This window comes from Phacochoerus africanus, chromosome 7 (genome assembly GCF_016906955.1).
Source record: "Phacochoerus africanus isolate WHEZ1 chromosome 7, ROS_Pafr_v1, whole genome shotgun sequence".
Lineage (NCBI taxonomy): Eukaryota > Metazoa > Chordata > Mammalia > Artiodactyla > Suidae > Phacochoerus > Phacochoerus africanus.
The window spans coordinates 104036069-104057147 of record NC_062550.1 but is presented as its reverse complement, the minus strand read 5'-3'; the positions used below and the strand labels follow the sequence as shown (position 1 = coordinate 104057147).

The following is a 21079-nucleotide window of genomic DNA, read 5'->3' as shown; positions in this document are numbered from 1 at the left end:
AAAAAGACAAAAAAAAAAAGAATATTACTACGTGTATTATTCTAAATTTGTGTCCTTAAGTTTTAAACATGGCAGTATCATCTAAATTACTGAAATTGTTTCTTTTTGAATAGCACATTTGCACTGTTTGTCTGTTCCTTGTGCGGTGAAATTCTGTGGAGGGCAGGGGGCAGTGCAGGCCCCGAAGAAAGGTCATGATCTCGAGTTGAAACATGAAATGATGAATCATATTTATTTCTCCAGAGACTGGATCCCCAATTACAGCATCCTGCATTGGATTAGGTAACTCTAAAACGCCTCCTCCAGGGCAAGCAGGAAAAAGTGTTCCAGGATACAACGGTGAGAAATGACCCCGATTCCTTGAAATGTGTCGTGTTAGTAAATTTGGTGTTTTTTCCTGTGTTTCGTGTGAATCATCTTGCTTGAAACATGCTAGGTGTTGAATAAATATTCGATTGAGTGAATACCTTGTATTCAGATGTATCCCTTTTTTGTGATACCGTTTGCTCTAAGCCAGTCTGTTCAGATGGAAGAGTGTAGGCGTCCAAGGACGTGGCCTAAATGACTGTCACAGTGGAAGACAGGCTACGTATGTGGGTGTGAGGTTAGCACGGATGGAATTCAGACTTGATGACACGTAGTTTGCACACAGTATTTCAATCCGTGCTGAAGTCTATTTAATTGGAGATACCCTTCTTCTTCAAGAGATGCGTTGGTTGGTGTGCAGAAAGACGAAATAACTTTCCTGAGGTAGCACAGATGCATGGCAGTGAAGACCATTGGGTTTTATATGGTTCATTTCTGTTACAAAAGCTGGTTTTTTTTTTTCCTCCCCATTATATATGCTATCTTTTGATTTAGGAGTGATGATAAAGCTTTTGAATCTCGTTGGCTACAAAATGAATATTGAGAGTAAGGACTCTCAAGAGAAAAATAATTTCACCCATGGTGGCAGGATGTAGCAGTGAAATACAATATCTTGTCCATATTTGTTTTCACGTGATTGCTAGTAATTATAATAGTTCAATAATTTCCCCTGGATTTCACTCCCTAGTTGTTAAATCTTCTGCAGGGGGACTAGTGTAAGTAAGCTCTATGTTTTTATACAAGTTGAACTTTCTCGTTCCTTATTTCTAAATAGGAGGAAGAATTCTGTATGCTTGCCAGGGTTGCTGTGTTGTGATGGAACACAATGAGGCATTAACTCAGTGCCTGCTTGTAGAAAGACTGAACTAAGTCTTAGCTAGTAGCGTGAGAAATAGTTCAGAGAAGCTGGAGGGACTGGCTTTATTTAGACACACACATTCATTTTACAGACGAGGAAAATGAGGAACAGAAGTTACGTTACATGCGGGAGGTCCCACCGTTTAGCTGAAAAGCCAGCATTGGAGGAGAGAATGTGATTCCCGCCTATAGTTCACATTTGCATGTAACAGAAAATCAAAAATGAGAGATTTATGTTTTGTTTCTCTAACATGAGAATATTATATTCCTTCTAGGACAGTGGCTGGTTAAGGCTCGTTTAGTTTAGCCTACCAGACAGATTTGGAAAAAGACACTTTGTTTAAGGGCAAAAATAGATGTTCTGTGAAGTCAGTGACTTCTCTAGGTGTGGAAGGGTGAACCCAGCTTTGGTGAAATCCTCCCTTTGAACCGTTGTTCTGTCATCTCTCCTCCTTTTGTCGGAACAATTGCTTTTGTGCGGAGCCATTTTTAGGGGCTGATGACGGTGGGAGATGGTAAATGCATTTCCCTTTAAGTATTTCAGGATCATTTTTATACCAGTTGTAAGAAAGAGTTAAAGCTTTGAAGCCTCGTGGAATTTCAGTACAGACGTTTCTCAGTGTCAGAAAGCCGTTGGCTTACAGACGGCACAGCTTAAACCCTGGAACCAAAGTATTTATAACCAAGGAAATAATGACTTTATGACTCATGATTGTTATTTGTTTTGTGGCTATTCAGAGATTCAGAAGTATAATGTGACATTTAACATTATAATAAAAAAGCCATATCCTTTAGGGCAAGGAAAGAAGACTATTTTTGTGTGGAAAGCCTTCGGCGTAATGTGACAATTTCACATTATTCACTGAGTACCTCATGCAAGGTTGTCACTGTACTTTTTTTTTTTTTTTCAAGTAATTATTGTACAACACGATGAGAAGGGAATTATTTCCACTTTTCCGATAGGGAAATTGAAGGGGTAATAAGACTAGAACGTGTTCGGAGGCACATGGTAAATTAGCCACTGTCCTGGGATTTGGGGGAAAAAACGATGAATTATCATGGCCTCCAACCTTAATGAACTCACAGTCCAATGGGAGACAGATATCTGCACTGTTAATAATTGTCAGAATAGAATTTTAAAACAAAATGCTCTGGAAACACAAAGATGGGAGTGATTAATTTTTTTTTCTAGGGCTATTGCTCTTCTTTTCTCAAAGCTTCTTTCAGTGGAATAACCTGGATAGATGAAGCCCCATAAAGAATAGAGTAAAGCTTAAAACCTGATGCTATATCCTCTTTTCTGGTTTGTTCTACAGGTCACTGCATGTGAATACAGACTTTGGTCTCCTAAATTCTTTCAGGATTCTCGCAGTGTAGCACAGAAGACATTGGGGTAGCATTTGGGAAGGTTATGTTGAGCTTTAAGGCTAATAAGTGCATATTAAGCCTTGTATCAGAAAAAGAGATTTTACTTCATTTTTTATTGCTTGAAGTATTTTTGGTATATTTTAAAATTTTGTTTTCTTTCATTTTTGAAAAGCTGAACATATTTTTTAAATATTTCGCAGAATGGAAGGGTATATTTGAATAGATATAAACGTCGATTTTAAAATTACCAGCATGTTTGAAATATTGTGTCTTTATTTAAGGGAGGTTCTGTTTTTTTTTTTTTTTTTGGCGAGGGGCTGCACCTGCAGCATAAGAGGTTTCCAGGCTACGGGTCGAATCGGAGCTGCAGTGGCTGGCCTGTGCCATCGCTACAGCGGTCATCTGAACCCTTCTACGACCTACACCAGAGCTCGCTACAGCACCAGATCCTCAACCCACTGAGCTGGGTCAGGGTTTGAACCCACATCCTCAATGTACTGGTTGGGTTCGTTACTGCTGAGCAATAATGGAAACCCATATGTAAGGGAGGTTCTGACAGAAAATTCAACATCTCATCAGAAATCAAAAGAATGTCATCTATTTTCTGTGAGATATTTTAGCTTATTAATGTATGTTTATGGACACAGGAATTAAAGGATGCCCTTTTAAGCTGGAGTTTTGGGGGGGGGTGCTGAATATAGAAAATAGGGAAACATTTAAGCCTTAAGATTATGCATTTAAAATGTATTTATTTATTTATGTATATTTTACTTTGCAGTTATGATTTTGGATGACAACATGCAAAAACTGAAGGCGCGGTGTTTAGGAAATATCGTGGTAAAGTAAGCAAAATTTGCAATGCTACTACTTAAGAAAACAAGTATTGGTATATGATATTAAAAAACATAGAGTGGCTGCAACGATATTACTAGTGAGGAGGTTGCAGGAGAGGCTTGTGTATTGAGAACACTCAGTACTAGCTCTTGTAATTTTAATGCTGCATCCCCTTAAAATGGAGTCCATTTAGATATGATTTTTTAAAAAGATAAATCTTGCACCTTTAAAAAAAAATTCTGATTATACAAATAATGCATGGATGATAAAATTAACTTCAGTACAAAAAATATAAAGAAATAAAGTTTCTGTACTCCTACCTTCAGCAGTACAGTGTTAATTTTGTAATATATATGACTTTCCACTTGACAAGCATTTTAGATTGTTGAAACAATTTGGTTTATTTTCATGTATTCCTTTTTTCCTTAACCTTGTCTCATGAACATTTTAAATTTTACTCTGCCTTTTAAAAAATGTTTATTCCCTTTCTAAGCCTCTTAGTCTTTTTTGAATATTTATAATTATAAATAATGCTGTATCGAACATCCTTTTCTGTTGTCTTTTCTGATAACTACAATGATACTGAGTAAATTTCTAAAAGTATAATTACTGGGTCAAAGAGCAGTGTAATATATTATCCCCGACTTACCAACGACCTCAATTCTTTGCTAACAGTTTTCATCATTGTTCATTCGATAAAGAAAGTACTATCAGATGCTGAAATTTGAGGTCAAATATTCAAATTTACTTTGATTAAATTAATACGTTAAAATTATTAAGCTAGTAGAAGCTGAAATGGAAGTTACGTTGGAGATACACAGTATGTGACCTTTTAGTAATTGACATAGGTAGTTTTAGTGCCGCTGATGAGCCTGATGTTGGTATCTTTACTGATATGTTTTAAGTGGTAGGATTGTCCAGAAAAAGCCGTTACGAATAAAGAGCATTGCATGCGGTCATTAAAAGTTTTAGTTTCCCATTTATTTAAAATAATTCTTATTACTGGTCATTCTCAGGTTGAGATAAGATTTTTTTCTGGTTAATGAAAGATGTTAAGTTCTGTGAAAATGAAATGAGGAATAGTAATTTTTTAAGAAGTTCTTTTCTTCAGGTAGAGGTACCTTACAACAATCTGATAGAGGAGATGCACTTAATGACAGAGTTCTTCCCAGATTCTTATTGTCATCAGCAAACATACTTTATTTTTAAATTCAAATTGTAAGACGTCGTGGTGGCAAATGGAAAAATTCATGTTGACTATACCATTTGTATCCATATTTTTCTGAATCTGAATCCGTATTATCATAGAGCAGAGTAAAATCTTAACTTGCGAGGTGGGAAGTGCTGGGGACAAGGGAGTGGTTGCTGAAGAATTAATCTGAACAAGATTGTGGGTGGATGTTTAGCTAGGGAAGCACATGGTTTGTGAGAGCAGCCTTCTAACAGCTTCCTTTTTTATGTAAACCCTAACTCTAAGTGAGTCATCTCTTTCATAAAGCAAGGTTTGCAAGATCCCAGAGGTGGCATTTGATGCCAGCACAGTTTTCAACCCCTCATCCATCCTGTCACTCTGATTATTGGTGGCTTCATCCTACATCCATGCAAAAATAATAAAGCACATAAACTATAATTTTTTTTACAGCTATTAGTGTTACTTCACGTACTTGAAAGTAACACAACTATTGCCTTCGAGTATTCTGTGGGTTAGATTCTCACCAGTTCAGAATGATTCTCTTCGCTCTCTGTTCCTAAAGAGAGGATTTTATTGTGCAGGTCTGGGATGATGAGATTTCATTATAAATTATTTGATGATAAAATATATTACGATGTGCAGTGGACATTAATTCTTCCCTTAAGTCAAGAGTAAGACTAGGTATTTGAAAGCATTATATATATATACAAAATTATATTCAAAAGGTAAAGTGGAAATAATCATGAAAAGAATTACCAGCAAGATCTCTCTCATTTTATTTTTTAATTTTTCAATTTTTTAAAAATGGAACAGTATCGAAACCTTATTTTAGGAACTTGTTTTTACCTGTGAGAGCAAGGATTTTCTTTTGAAACTCTCATGTCCAGTGGCCATTGCACTCTAACTTATTGACCTGAAAATTTTGTATGCCTCCCAGTAGCGGCTTGCAGTATGCACAGGATATTTTTTTATTCAGTATCTGTCAAGAAGACTTGTTTGTGTTAGTCTATAGCTCTTGTGTGTGTGTGCTTTGAGGGGACACCTCATTCATCCAGAATGGAAAATGGCTGACGAATGCTTTTTAAGAGCACATAATAAATATATATTTAATTGAATGAATGGAAAGGGAAAAGCACACTTCCTTAACAGTAAAAGCATGGCCAAACAAAAGTGTGCAATTTCGAGGAAAAAAATCATTTTTTTTTTTTCCGTGGACTGTGTTCTAAAGAGAGTCTGTGATCTGAAAAAAAACAAGGTTCTTTCCAGAGACCAGCTCCCTGGACCCTAGAACTACTTGGTGGCCTGGAAAAGCTGTTGATTAGGGATTATATGGGGTGTCCAGGGTTTATAACATATTCTAGATTCCAAAATTTAAGAAACATATTGATCCCAAATTTTGAGAAACTTATAATAAAAATATATGTATATTTAATGGAATATTTGTAAAATTTAACATCATCATAACTTCATTGTCCATTTAATCTCCGTACACTTTTCACTTTATTTGCAAACAATTTTTAGGTTGTATTTTCTTAATTCCCATGATGCCTAAATATGTATAATGGTTGCTGAGAAATAAGAACCCCTGGTAAACTATAGGTGTGGCTCCTTGCTATATGATTTCAAAAGGATATTACAACCTTTTCTTTTTTGGAAAAAGTTCTAGTTTGTGTGGTATACTGCTGTAGTTTATCTTTATTCATTTATGTATTTATTCATTTGAAGACTGTACCCACAGCATATAAAAGTTCCAAGACTATGACCTGAAGCTGTAGAAGCAGAGCTGTCGCTGCCGGCCTGTGCCGCAGCCACAGCCGCACCAGATCCAGGCCGTATCCTTAACCCACTCAGCAAGGCCAGGGGTCAAATCTTCATGGATGCTGGTTGGGTTCGTTACCGCTGTGCTACCATGGGACCTCCCTATTGCTGTAGTCATTTATTGTCTTTGCAAGGATATGAGATGAGGCCACCAATACCAAGACTCGCTTGGCCCACGAGTGGCTAAAAACTAAGATGACATCAAAAGTTACTGCTGGGAGAGACCACCAGCCAAAGAGGTACATGTCCATGCTCTTAGATTATTCATACTCATGCCTTTCTTCATGACGCATACAATAATTAAGTGGACTATTCCTTGAAAGAACAATATTCCCTAATTCTGTTTATGTTCGCACTTACTATACTTGCAGCGCTTAGAAAGAGGAGGGGAAAATCTGCATGTGCTATTGAAATGCACAGGGCTCAGGCTACCTTAAAGTCAGTCAATAAAAAATTTTGTCTCATGGTTTTAATCCCAAATTTGTTTGCTTTTTATAAATACAGCTATAGCTTCTTCTGTCACTATAAAATTTCTTAGGAATAGTGTAAATAACATTGAAAACGCTCTTTCTCTGACAGTTTCTTTAAAACCTGAAGCTATAATCATTTTTGTCAAGATACTGCGTATAATGATTCATTGTATCATATTAAGATGACTCAGCGCCAGATCAGAAGCAGTGATGTGTGGTGGTTTTGAAAAGAACATCTTGAGTCACTTTGGCTCTTTTCACTCCTTTAGTAAGGCTTTCTAGAAACCCCCGCTTTGCTCTTCTGGAGGTCCCATAACTAGAAAGTAGACATTTTGGTGATTCTTCAGCTCCTATAGACTCTAGGATGTAAGAAACATGAATCCTGCAGTTCACATAGATTTCTTGCTTTCAAAGGATGTATCTTTCTGGTAGAAGAGAAACTACCTGCCTGCATGGCAGTAGAAAATTCTTTTGATTTTGAAACTTACTCCAGGCAGTTAATGTTGCGGGCAAGTTATGGTGTTTGAATTACTCTGAATACAAAATGATCGTGAATTTAGGAAGGTAATTGTGTCATCCGGAGCTGCAGCCTGTAGAAATAAAATGATGAGTCAGTAATTTTGAGGCAACTCTGTGCCAGGCATAAGAGAAAAGTTTAACTGCAACTACACCACAGGACTCCCTGCTATTAAAGCCATAGGTCTCTGGCTCTTCAATCAGAAATTGAACACTTGGTCCTTAAGCATGTTTGTTCCCATCTTCATAGTTTTGCAGGAATGATTTAGTCCCTCATTGTGCCATCTTGGGTGAGGAGCAGAACCGCCTTCCTCCACCAGTGTATTCTTTGAATAAGCCGAGGATGTCGTATAATTGCAATCCCATTTCTTTCTGAATCCCTCGTACAGATTTCAGTATGTTCTCTGTTGATGTCCCACCAGCACTGTGACGTAGGCAGTGGGACAGATACGATCTCATTTTCAACATGGGAATCTTTTTTTTTTTCCTTTTTCTTCTTCCAACTATTATTTATTGTTATAATTATTTTTAATACTTATTTCCCCAATGCATTTTTTTTCCACTGTCCAGCATGGTGACCCAGTCACGCACACACACACACATTCTATTTTCGCACATGATCAGGCTCCATCATAAGTGACTAGACGTAGTTCTTAGTGCTACACGCAGGATCTCATTGCTAATCCATTCCAAAGGCAATAGTTTGTATCTATTAGAGACTCCCTCTCTTTTTTTTTTTTTTTTGGCTTTTTGGCTTTTTGCCTTTTTCTAGGGCCGCTCCCGTGGCATATGGAGGTTCCCAGGCTAGGGGTTGAATTGGATCTGTAGCCACCGGCCTACGCCAGAGCCACAGCAACTCAGGATCCGAGCCACGTCTGCAACCTACACCACAGCTCACAGCAACGCCGGCTCCTCCACCCACTGAGCAAGGCCAGGGATCGAACTCGCAACCCCATGGTTCCCAGTCGTATTCGTTAACCACTGCGCTGCGATGGGAACTTCTCTATTAGAGACTCTTACACTGAGCGATGTAAGTCAGAAAGAGAAAGACAAATACCATATGATAGCACTTATATCTGGAATCTAAGATACGGCACAAATGAACCTTTCGACATGGGAATCTTAACCTTGTTAGAAGTGCCACAGCTAGAACTCACATTTCTTACCCAGTCTTTTGTCTGCCCAGAGAGAAAGAAATTATGGCCTAATCAGTTTCTTCTGAGGAGATTAAACACGGCTTCATGTGGAAGTCTCAAATAAAGCCTAAAGACCTCATAGGAAGTACTGGGAGTGCAAAGTTGGGATCTGACCTCAGAATTCCCTGGGGAACAGGACTTAGGCCTTCAATATATTTGTGTTTCCTGTGAGGATTCTTGATGGAGCAGTGAATACAGACTGTCCTGTATCCGGGACTGGAGGTGTCTAGGGGTCTTACTGTTCCAGACTGGTCAGGAGTGTTTACCCTCAACAGTGCTGGGCATTCTCTTCCTTCATGAGTTGTTTAGGGATTTCTCAGCGCTATGATGCTTCTCCCTCAACGCCCCCCCCCCCCCCACCACACACCCACCTGCTGCCTCAGGTATGCCTCTTCCCCCTGAAGAATGTTCCTTCGAAAAGCATATTCTCTGAGGAACTCCTCATTCAGAGGCGGATGGATGGTAACAAAACTCCCCTTCTCACTTTGGGAAGACTTGGGGACGGAATCTCGGGTGGTAACATTTGATCTTGTGTATATGAAGGATGAGGATAAACGTTAGCCAGTGCATCTTTTAGTATTTTTAGCAAATGTCCTTCCTTCTGCCAGTCCAATCAATTTTTATATTATTGCAACTGCAAAAAAGGTATTCTTTTTCTATAACTTCAGAAAAAGAGGCCCAGTGCAGTTACTGTTCCAGAACGAACACCTTCATTTAATAGAGAATAATCATTAGGAGCGCAACAAGAAAAATGTTCATTTGGAATACTGTCAAAAAAAAAAAAAAAAAAAAGTCCTGCTCTTGCTCCTGCACACCTACCTTCTGGCTGGAGATGGAGATGATTGCTTCTCTTCTCACACACTTTATACACACTCACGAATTCACAGCTTCTTCCAGTTCTGGAACCCTGTCTTCTCATCTGCTTTTCAGACCATTACATTGCATGTTCCAAGGTTTCTTATGGAGCGTCCCTTTTCAGTATTCAAAGGACGGCTGAATTTTAGATACTAGACTTTATTAGTGAAGAACAGATCGCACTCTCTTATTTTATCCTACGAATTGTAATTGCACTTTTGTATCTTGCGTTCCATCCTGTTCCTCAGTTAGACTTGGGGATAATGAAGTAGTTTTCTGGAGGCACCTCAAAAAAGGTGGAACCAGACAAGGATGCCATTTGCAGCAGGTCCATTATACCTTGGCTGGTAATAAAAACATCCCTTCCAAGCGTTCCCGGCAGTAAAGGGTTTAACTACCTGCCGTAAAACTTGTCTGACAAACATCTTAAATGTTTGCATTTTGACAATATGTCATTAATTTGATGAAATAAACACCATTTGTTATGCCTTTCTCCTTATCTATATTTTTTTAAAATAGCAAGTTTTGGAGTTCCCTTTGTGGCTCAGCGGTTAATGAACCCAACTCGTATCCATGAGGATGCGAGTTCAATCCCTGGCCTCGCTCAGTGGGTTTAGGATCCGCAGTTGCCGTGAGCTGTAGTGTAGGTCGCAGATGCGGCTCAGATCCTGTGTTGCTGTGGATGTGGTGTAGGCTGGCAGCTGTAGCTCCGATTCAGCTCCTAGCCTGGAAACTTCCATGTGCTGCGGGTACGGCCCTAAAAAGAAAAAAAAACCCAAAAAACAAGCTTATTTATTTATTTTTTCGGCTGTGCCGGCCACATGTGGACCTTCCCAGGCCAGAGATCTAGCCAGCACCATAGCAGCCACCTGAGCCACTCCAGCGACAACCCAGATTGTTAACCTGCTGCACCCCAAGGGAGCTCCTAAAAATACTGCATTTCTTGTAGTGCACATAAGCCAGAATCTCCATGCATTTCACACAGTAGCTTACGTCTTTCACTACAGTAACTGAGGCACACCATGCCCAACCAATACCGATGGAATGAGGAAGATAAATATATGAGTTAATGTATACATGCATGCGTGAATATATAAATAAAACAAGCAAATCATTCTTCTGGTGTTTTCTTCTCTGTCAAATCTTGATTCTGTCTCCACTGGCTACTTCTGCTCCAGTCTTCCCCGTCTTAAATCAGCCTGCCTCTCTGCATGAAACCCCAGCTTCCACCTCTCCTTCTAGTCACCCACAGACTTTTGAAAAGAATGGTCTAACCTTCCTGCCGTCCCCTCCTTTCCTGCTTACTCCTTGATCACTGCCGTCAGGTAGAGGCTCCGCTCTGCAGCAGTGGCGATACTGGGGATTCTCACAACATCTTAATCACGAAGTTCCATGCTCTCTGTTGCATCCAGTTTCAAACACAACGTGCCCTTACTTCACTCGACCTTGCTGGATACTCAGTCAGCATTAAAACTCTTCCATGGAGGCTTCTGCTTTCTCCTAGTTCTCTTAAAGCTCTGATTGTCTTCTTATTTTTGTTCATGGGCTTTTTTTTTCTTTGGCTCCTCTGTAATACTGGTGTTTGGCCTTGGATTTTTCTTTCCTATTCTTTATTTCTCCCTGGATCATACTCTTGCTATGCTATTCGTAATTCCAGAGAGCTCTAGGTATATCCAAACTTATGTAGACTTTTCTCACAGGGATGAAAGATGGTATAAAAATCTGTACTCGTCCTGTTCTTTAGAAAATGTATGCAGGTATATAAAGTTTGATGCAACCACTGAGAAAACCGGTATCCTTAAAGCTTATTTCTTTCTGGAGGATAGCTACTTATACTTGTAATCTTCTAGGCTTTAATTAATTATGAGAATATACTCTATGTATTACTAATGGCTAGTACCATATGCTTTTCAGGAAGTAAGAGAAAACACAGATTATCCTTTAAGAGTGGAGACTGCAGATTTAACCAGCTTCTGGGAAGTGTAAGATTTCCATTTCTCTCCAGTATCCCTCTTACCAGAAGATGCTAAAGGCCGGACCCCATGTGCACACATTGAATTGTACACATTGGGTACCTTGTGGGCCACCAGGAGACTCAGCCCACATTCTTAAACACCGAGTTCTGATGCATTTGGATGATTATTGCAGATGCTCAGGCGTCTCCATGTACTGGGAAGAAGCAGTGTCTGGTTGCTGGTGACCTAGAGTCTTAGATTGGAGGTAGCTGAAATGCGAGAGACCCTTCTCTACCCATATGCCCGTCTGTATGCATAGTGCCTTGTATGGGCAGTGCTGTGTGTTTAAGGCTTTGGGTCAGCATTTCTGTGTACCTGTACATCGGGTAGACATAGACAGCGGCTCCCATTTGACCTGATGTGTACATTCAGCTTGACCTCAGACCCCTCTACTCTCTGTTGTCCCCAACACAGCCTGAATGGTAATTGCCAGTTACCTTTTTCTTTTCTTTTTTTTTTTTTTGTCTTTTGTCTTTTGTTGTTGTTGTTGTTGTTGTTGTTGTCGTCGCCATTTCTTGGGCTGCTCCCTCGGCATATGGGGGTTCCCAGGCCAGGGGTTGAATCGGAGCTGTAGCCACCGGCCCACGCCAGAGCCACAGCAACGCGGGATCCGAGCCGCGTCTGCAACCTACACCACAGCTCACGGCAATGCCGTGCCCACTGAGCAAGGGCAGGGACCGAACCCGCAACCTCATGGTTCCTAGTGGGATTTGTTAACCACTGTGCCACGACGGGAACTCCCACCTTTTTCTTTTCTTATTGTAGACAGAGATTTTTATATGTCCAAGTGTCTGTTCATGTAGTTGTGAAGGACAGAAAGGCTATATGTTCTGATATATTTCTTGGGAACAACCGAAATTTCTTTCTTATATAACATGCACGCACAATGCATCTCTGTCGGGCTTATTGTTCTAGTGTAGATTTTAAGTCCAGTTGGTTTCACTCATTAGTACTTTCTCTTCTGGCCCTTGGAGGCTTTCGATGTGTCATTTCTTCTTTGTGTTCTCCTTGCTTGTTTATCCTCAGCATCCTGAAAATGCTGCTAAATAAATGATTTTTAGTGGTTGCCGTATTCCTGTCAGATTTCAATGTTTAATAATGATTTTTATACCTGCTTTTAAAATATTAACAAAACAAACGGATAAGGTGAAATTATATTCATGATCATTTCAAAACTTTAACGCAGAAAAGTTGGTTTAAAATAACACAAAAGCCGGGTTCGATGCCTGGCCTCCCTCAGTGGGTTAAGGATCCGGTGCTGCCGTGAGCTGTGGTGTAGGTCGCAGACTCAGCACAGACCTGGCGTGGCTGTGGCTGTGGTGTAGGCTGGTGGCCACAGCTCTGATTCAACCCCTAGCCTGGGAACCTCCATATGCCGTGGGTGCAGCCCTAAAAGGACAGAAAAGACAAAATAAAAAAAACAAAAATAAAAAAACCAAAACAGTGTGATGGAATATCTGCTTCAGCCTTGCTTAGGTTTAGTGATGAATAGTAACAGTAACAACAGCGGGAACAACAGTGTAGCAGCATCTCTGGTCTTTTTTTTCTTTCTTTCAGTTTCCATGCACTTAGGTCATTACACAAGGTCCACAAATGGTGATGTAGCCTTACTCTTCTATCTTAAAATATTGCAAAAAGTCAGTCCAGCAAAGGAGGACCTATGGGCAGGCTAGATGTTGTGGAAACAGGCAACCCCAGCTGGGTGGCTGATCCCACTGGGAACAGCATTTTCTGCGGACAGAATGTGAGAATACTCTTCTGTGCCTCAGAGTCTAATCCTTGGATGGAAGATGTGTGATGCTGCCTCATGTTGGCAGTAGCCATGTCTACTGCATTTTCCATTTTCTCACAGCAGCACTGCGAAGTCATTACTTCACCTCGCTTTTTTTTTTTTTTTGTGAGTATGGGAAGGTAGCGTTTTGGAAAAAAAATTCTTTTTTTTCTTTTTACGGCCGCACCTGGAAGTTCCCAGGCTCGGGGTTGAATTGGAGTTGCAGTTGCAGGCCTACACCACAGCCACAGCAACGCTGGATCCAAACTGCATCTGCACCTTATGCCACAGCTTGTGGCCATGCTGTATCCTTAACCCACTGAGCAAAGCCAGGGATTGAATCCACATCCTCACAGAGACAATCTGGGTCCTTAACCATCTGGGCCCCAGTGGAAACTCCTGAAAATTCTTAAGTTTTACAATAGCTAAATTTCCAAATGATAAAGCACCTAAAAAGTTTCTGTGTCCAGAACATACATTGAGTGGTTGTTTTTGTCATGTGGAACTTCCTGCGGAGAGAGAGAGGTGGGTAATGACTAAGCCTTTGTCATGTATGTACCCCCTGTTTCATAGTAGAGAGGAAAGAAGGACATGCAAGAGGAAATGCATTGCTAAAAAGAGATACACGTTACCTTCTCTTTAATACGCTCGTGTCTCATCACGTGTTCATGGGGAGAAGTCACATGGTCTGGATGATCATGAAAACGAAGAACAGAAGGCACAGTGAGGGACTCGCCAGAATGGGAGCCTCGTTCATTAGACTGTGCATGCGATGGTTAACTGGAACATGACACAGACTGGCAAAGCTGGCAGTGGGTCCCTTGATCCTTCCGATGAAAATGAATATATTTGCCGACGATGAAAGGATATTTCCCTTAAAAAGTAATTCAGGGATGCATTTTTGGTTCCTTTTTGCACATGTCTTGCTTCTTACCAAAACAATAATTGCTGCCAAATTGGAATGCCAAATTTGGGTGTCTTTTGTGCCCTACCCAGAAACTAAGTCATCCCTCTGTGATTGGCTGTGTCATGGTCGGCCACTCAGCTTCATTAGACATGAGCTGTCCAGCAGATTCAGGGGTTACAACTCAATGTGTGCTTTGAACTGTAATTATCTATAGTGGTGGAAAGTTATTAGCTCTAATCAATCTGTCTTTATTGATACTTTCATCATGATTCTCACTGTTCTGTTTTTATATAAGGTTGCCATTACCACCTGGAGCGTTTTCAGGACTCTGGAAGAATCAGGAAGCATTCAAGCATTTATACTTTGAAAAATTTCCTGTAAGCACTTCGTGGTATTTTTTTGAAAAATCATCTTATGCACTCCTCTGCAGTTCTTGCCTATGAAACTGAACAGCTTGCTCTTAGAATCATACATCACAAAGCAACTTTTAAAGGTTATCTGGAGCAGTTTCCAGATCTCAGAGATAAGAAGGCCCACATTTCTCAGCTTTGCTGAGAGAAGTTGAATAACCTGTCACATCAGGAAAGGTTTTGTTAAGTTAAAACTTTGGGAGGCTTTTTATGTGATTTCTTGCATTGGCTTCCCCTTCGCATATGGAGGATGCTGATGAGGGCTGGACACTGTCGTTGGAACCTCTTCACCTCCTCGGCTGTACTTTTTAAATCCCTTTATCTGTTTTTGTCTTTGTACTTTTTAAATCCCTTTATCTGTTTTTGTCTTTCTTTCCTAAGTGTTCTCTGTATTTATTATTTATTTAAAAATTTTTTTAATTTAATTTTTTTTAGGGCTGCACTTGCGGCATTATGGAGCTTCGCAGGCTAGGGGTCCAGTTGGAGCTGTAGCCTCTGGCCTACCCCACCGCCACAGCAACGCCAGATCCCAGCCATGTCTGTGACCTACACCACAGCTCATGGCAACGCCGGATCCTCAATCTACTGAACGAGGCCAGGGATCGAACCCGTGTCCTCATGGATCCTAGTTGGGCTCATTACCGTTGAGCCAAGACGGGAACTCCCGAGCTCTTGATTTTAAAGTCCCATTTTAAGTTACCTATACAGGAGAGAGGCAGTGTGGTCGGCGTCCAGCCTCCAGGGCTCTGGGTGACAAAGGGCATCTTCCTGTGTTCTGTTTGGTCACTTACCTGTTCCTCCAAGCCACGGTCATGTGGTTTGTGTTTGTAACAGCACGTTATCGGGGTCCCGCCATCATCTTTCTGCTGGCTTTCTACCTCTCTTTCTTTCCCTGAGAGAGAGGCCTGGTCCCCATTATGCACTAGGTAAAAAGGAATGTGTTGAAAAAAGGGAGCCTGAGTGTTTAGCATTCTGTCTTTCTTATTTGTGAGTGAAGGACAGCTAACCTAACCAACTGGACAAATGACAAGAATTAAAATAGCTTCTTGTAGAAAGAGATCTCAGGGTGCAATGGCCTTGGTAACCGAGGTTAAACACACCCCCAAGGACTGTGGCAGGGAAACTTCCAATCAGCTGAATCTGTCTGCGGGCCACTGTCAAATCCAGACAGTACTGATAGGGTGAATTACAACCTGCTGGCGCAAACAGGATGTGCGTGTGGTGTCCAGCACGGCCACCCCTGCCCCTCCTTCAAAGCCTCATAAGCCACAGTTTGTGATGAAACTGAATGTCGTGACTCTTTACTCTGTCTCGTTACCCCGACCTCAGGCCTCTCATCCGAAGGCTTCATTACAGCACAGAAGGGTTGAGTAACCTGCGCAGAGCTTGGAAATAACAGAGCTGACGTGTGGACTCCTAGAGATGGGCTCCAGACCCTTGTTCTCAAGCTTAGGTGGTCTCTCTGACAGTAATTGCCATAAGAGCTGCCAGTTCTTGAGGGCTTATGATGTGCTAGGGTCTGCCCTTTTTCACATGCTCCATCTCGTTGAAGCTTCTCACTGCCTTTTATGTAGGCATTACCCCATTTAATAGATGAGCATAGGGAGTCTTAGGGGGAGATGAAGAAATACAAATAGTGACTCCCTTGAATTTGCCCTGAAGCCCATGGTCATGATATAGGTATTAATGTAACTTAGGAGAATGAGGGGAAGTAGTGCTTCTTTTTCTTCTCGCTCTCTTTTTAAGGCTGCACCTGCAGCATATGGGAGTTCCTGGGCTAGGGGATGAATCGGAGCCGCAGCTGCCAGCCTACCCTACAGACACAGCAACGCCATATCTGAGCCACATCTGTGACCACAGCTTTTGGCATTGCCAGATCCTTAACCCACTGAGTAAGGCCAGGGATTGAACCTGTGTCCTTGTGGGTACTAGTTGGGTTCTAACCTGCCAGGCCACAACAGGAACTCTGTTATGCTTGATTCTTCATTCTCTTGTGACATCTGGGTCAATGACAATATGCTGCTACTCTGAGATGATTAAAAATTAAATATTATACTTACTATTTATATTTCACGGAAGTTCAAGTCCAGTCCAAATCCACATTAACAAACTAGTGGTCTATTTTGTGTTACTCAGAGCTTTAAAGCTTTTAAATATTAACACAATTAAAGAAGAAATCTATCAAAGTATATTGGAAATACTGAACTTTTACTTCTGCATTAAAAAGAAGAAATTGGGTTCATAAACTTTACAACTCTAAGTTCAAACACAACTTAGCTTGAACATATACATCCACCTTTTAATTTATTCTGGTGTTAGGGGAGCAGAGATTCTAGTAAAGCCTTCAAAATCAGAAGTAGTTTAATTCTATAGGCTGGTTATGGGAAAAAAATCAAATCATACAGTAAATCTATTCGTGTCACATTTTATGTTTTACCAAACTTAAAACTGATTACGTCACCTAATGCCGCATGCTAGTCAGACGTTGTTTATTCTGGTTTTCAGGGGTACTATGACACCATGGATGCTGGTTACATGGATGAAGAAGGCTATGTGTATGTTATGTCTCGTGTTGACGACGTGATAAATGTTGCGGGTCACAGGATTTCTGCAGGTGCCATTGAAGAGGTATGGCTGAATACTGGTCTTTTATTCAAGGTAGTGTTTAGGGATGGATCGGAGCTAAAGTTGATATTGCGGTTAAGTCATCCCACCTGGAAAATGACTGGATCCTTCCTGAAGCCTAGGCTTGGTGGGTTCCTCTGGTGTCTTTGTCACCTCACTTTCCCTCGTGTGGGTTGTCCTGTTCCCTGTTCCTCACATTCTCCCATTCGTGCCTGCGTGGAGGTGTGGCGTTTCGAGTATTTCCATCTCCTTGTAATTTTTGGGAGAGTCTGCATACATTTGCTTCTTGATCCTTGCTACATAATTGCTCCCAGCTTCTTGATTTGCTCCTTTTTGCGTATAGTCTTTACTTGGTGTGAGATGGAAACACTTCATTGTACTCTTAAGTCCTGAGACTTTTCTGCCAATAGAAGTTACACCAAGTCCCCAGAAGAGTGTTTAAAATGTTTTCGGTTGTTTACCTTAAAACAGACTAAAATCGATTTTTATTGTATAATACGATGAGATTTTTACTTGTCGTGTAGATTCTTGTAACCATCACCAACAGATAGGATGCAGAAAAATGTCAGCATCGCCAAAACATTTCTTCATAATGTCCCCTTTTTATTCTGACTCTCCCATCCCTAACCCCTGGGAAGCATTAATTTTTTTTCTGTTTCTATGGTTTTGTCTCCTCTAGAATGTCGTAGAAAAGGAATAATACAGTATGGAACTTCTAGAGAGTGAGTTATTTCATTTAGGAAAATGCATTTGCAGTCCATTCAAGTTGTCGTATGTATCAATAATTCATACTTTTATATTGCTGTGCAACAGTTCATGGTGCGAATGTACTAAGCCATGTATGCTTCTTTCACCCATGCAAGGATATTGGGGTTGCTTCTAGTTTGAGGCAGTTGCATCTAATGCTGTTATATGCATTCAAGTACAGGGTGTTGTGCAAAAGAATAGTTTTCATTTCTCTAGAATAAATACGTATAGTGAGTTTGCCTGGTTCCATGGCCAATATACATCTCCATTTATAAAAAACTGCCAAACTGTTTTCTAGAGTGGCTGTGCCATTTTGCATTCCCACCAGCAGTGTCTGAAGGTTGCTGTTCTCATCCTCATCAGCACTCGGCTGTGTCGTAGTTCTTTATTTAAACCACTCTGAGAGATGCGTAATGGTACCTCATTGTGCTTGTAGTCTGCTAGTCGGTAGTGACTGATGATGCTGGAAATTTTCCTACAGGAGTCGACAGACATGCCGTAGAGGAGAGAGAGGGAAAATTCTTTTTCTCTGCTTGTAAGGAGGAAGGGGGCAGCTATCTTGCACCCCTCCGAAACAGGTCTCCTTGGGAACATAATGGCCTGAATCCAAACTCCAGCTCTTTGATGTGTACATTACATCTCTCCAGGAGGCAGATAGTCCTGTGTGTCTCAACTTGGACAACCTAGAAATGTTTCCAGGTTCTAAGGCTTCGTCGTTTCTGACGTGTACATACCTAGGGAGACAGTGAGCCAGTCTCCTCAAAACCTGGAGAGTTTATTCTAGGCGTCTGGTTTAGGTTGTACTCATTTGACCTCTCAGGGAAATTAGACCTTTTTATAATCCTCTCCTATCAGAGCAATTAACTAAACAAATAGCTGCTATAGATCAAATTCTCACGGTGTTTGAAGAGTGTCAGGAGGCTAGGGTTTCTACAGGAGCAATGAGAAAAGTTTTATTCCCCTGCAGATGTAATAGCTGCATTAAAATCTTTGTCTGATAGTTGTAATATTTGGATCATCTCGGATTTGGCATCTGCTGATTAGCTTTTTTCTTAAGAGGTATTTAGGTTTTCCTGATTGTTTTTATGTCCAGTAGTCTTACATTTTCTCCTGGATATTTTAACTGTTACGTTAGCAGATTCTGGATCCTTTTAAAATCATCTGGGGTTATGTTCTTATGATTGTTTGTTTTAGCAGGTGGTCAGCCCAGTTAAGATCAGATCACAAATCCTTAGCAGTTTTTTTTAAAAATTTTTTTTTATTACTCAAATGAATTTATCACATCTGTGGTTGTATAATGATCATAACAATCTGATTTCACAGGATTTCCATCCCACAGCCCAAGCACTGTCTCCTCTGGAGACCGTAAGTTTTTCACTGTCTGTGAGTCAGCAAAGTTCAGTCTGTCCTTTTTTCAGATTCCACATGTCAGTGAAAGCATTTGATGTTGGTGTCTCATTGTATGGCTGACTTCACTTAGCATGATAGTTTCTAGGTCCATCCATGTTGCAAAAAATGGCGATATTTCATTCTTTTTAATGGCTGAGTAATATTCCATTGTGTGTATATATATATATATATATATATATACACCACATCTTTTTGATCCACTCCTCTGTCGATGGACATTTAGGTTGTTTCCATGTCTTGGCTATTGAAAATAGTGCTGCAGTGAACATTGGAGTACATGTGTCTTTGGGAGTCCTGGTTTTCTCTGGGTAGATGCTCAGGAGTGGGATTGCTGGATCAAATGGTAGTTCTATGTTTAGTTTTCTGAGGAATCTCCATACTGCTTTCCACAGGGGTTGCACCAATTTACAATCCCACCCTCAGTGTACTAGGGTTCCTTTTTCTCCACACCCTCTCCAGCACTGATTGTTTGTCGACTTTTGGATGATGGCCCATCCTTACCAGTTTTGTGTGGACTACGTTCCAACGTCAGTTTCACCTTCAAAGCCTTTACAGTGCTTTTCTGGGGCATCTCACTTGTTTCTTTGCCAGAGGCCCATCTGAAACTCAGGTTAAGTGCTCGAAATCTGTGCTGTGCTGATTCTGTTTGGATTCATGGATGCACAACTTGCGGGGTAGGCTCAGAACTTCATACTCAGGTTCAAAGTATTGCTTTCAGGAGTTCCCATTGTGGCGCAGCAGAAACGAATCTGACTAGGAACCATGAGGTTGTGGGTTCGATCCCTGGCTCGCTCAGTGGGTTAAGGATCTGGCGTTGCCGTGAGCTGTAGGCCGGCAGCTATAGCTCCAATTAGACCCTTAGCCTGGGAACCTCCATATGCCATGGATGCGGCCGTAGAAAAAATAAATAAATAAATAAATCGCTTTCTCCAGCTCCTTCCCCACCATCTACCCTTCACTTTTTGATTCCAGGGGCTCCCCCTTACTGCTCTTCTTGGTATAAAATAGGGCTTTAGCCTTCCCTACTCCTGCTGGGGTCCATTCCTGCAAGGTCTACCTGCGTAGTGTCTCTGCAGAGAGGATGGGACTCTGTCGCTTTGCTAGTGTTTGCCTGGTAGAGGGCAGAGCAAGTCGTCAGCAGGGACTGGATGGCTGCTGATGGGGAGGGCAAGTGGCAGCGAATCCTTCCATGTTCTCTAGATGTCGGGTAGCTCCAGGGCGCCATCCCCAGGACCCTGCTGCACGGAGATGGTGGAGAAGGGAGAGGACACAGCTCTTGAGCTGGCCTTCACCTGGTGTGCGGTGTGGACAGTCGGGAAGGTCACTCCAGTTCAGCAGAAAAGGGGGCGCAGCTTCTTTGTTGGGGCTCATCTGGAGGGAGGGAGGATTACATCAAAATGATTGTGTTCATCAGCACCCCTGCTCCTTTTCTTGGACCTTAGTAGAAGCAGTAGGCATTTCTTGAGGCTTTTTCTCTCTTCTTTTATTGCCGCTCCCACATTGTGGACTGCTCTAACACCCAGGCCAGAATATAGAGGAGGCAAAAGAAACCGACAACAAACGATATAACAACAACAAAAGCCGAAAACCTCCAAACAAGCAAACCACCAAAAACCAGGGGACTTGCCATCAGCTTGCCTCTCAAGTGCTGACAGTGTCTGGTGTGCATTTGAGCTGGAATTTTCTTTGCAATTAATGCAAGTGATGAGGTGGAATGTATA

General features: G+C 41.2%; 1 protein-coding gene across 2 annotated transcripts in view; it reads left to right on the top strand.

Annotated features, from left to right (window-relative positions):
* The window catches only part of ACSS3 (acyl-CoA synthetase short chain family member 3), a 148987-nt gene that overhangs the window by 118284 nt on the left and 9624 nt on the right, over window positions 1-21079 (top strand). For both annotated transcript variants that reach the window (XM_047788356.1, XM_047788355.1), the window contains 4 exons: window positions 244-339; window positions 3371-3434; window positions 14462-14543; window positions 17082-17204. In XM_047788356.1, coding sequence (XP_047644312.1) covers window positions 244-339; window positions 3371-3434; window positions 14462-14543; window positions 17082-17204 — 365 coding nt within the window. The remainder of the gene's footprint in view (window positions 1-243; window positions 340-3370; window positions 3435-14461; window positions 14544-17081; window positions 17205-21079) is intronic.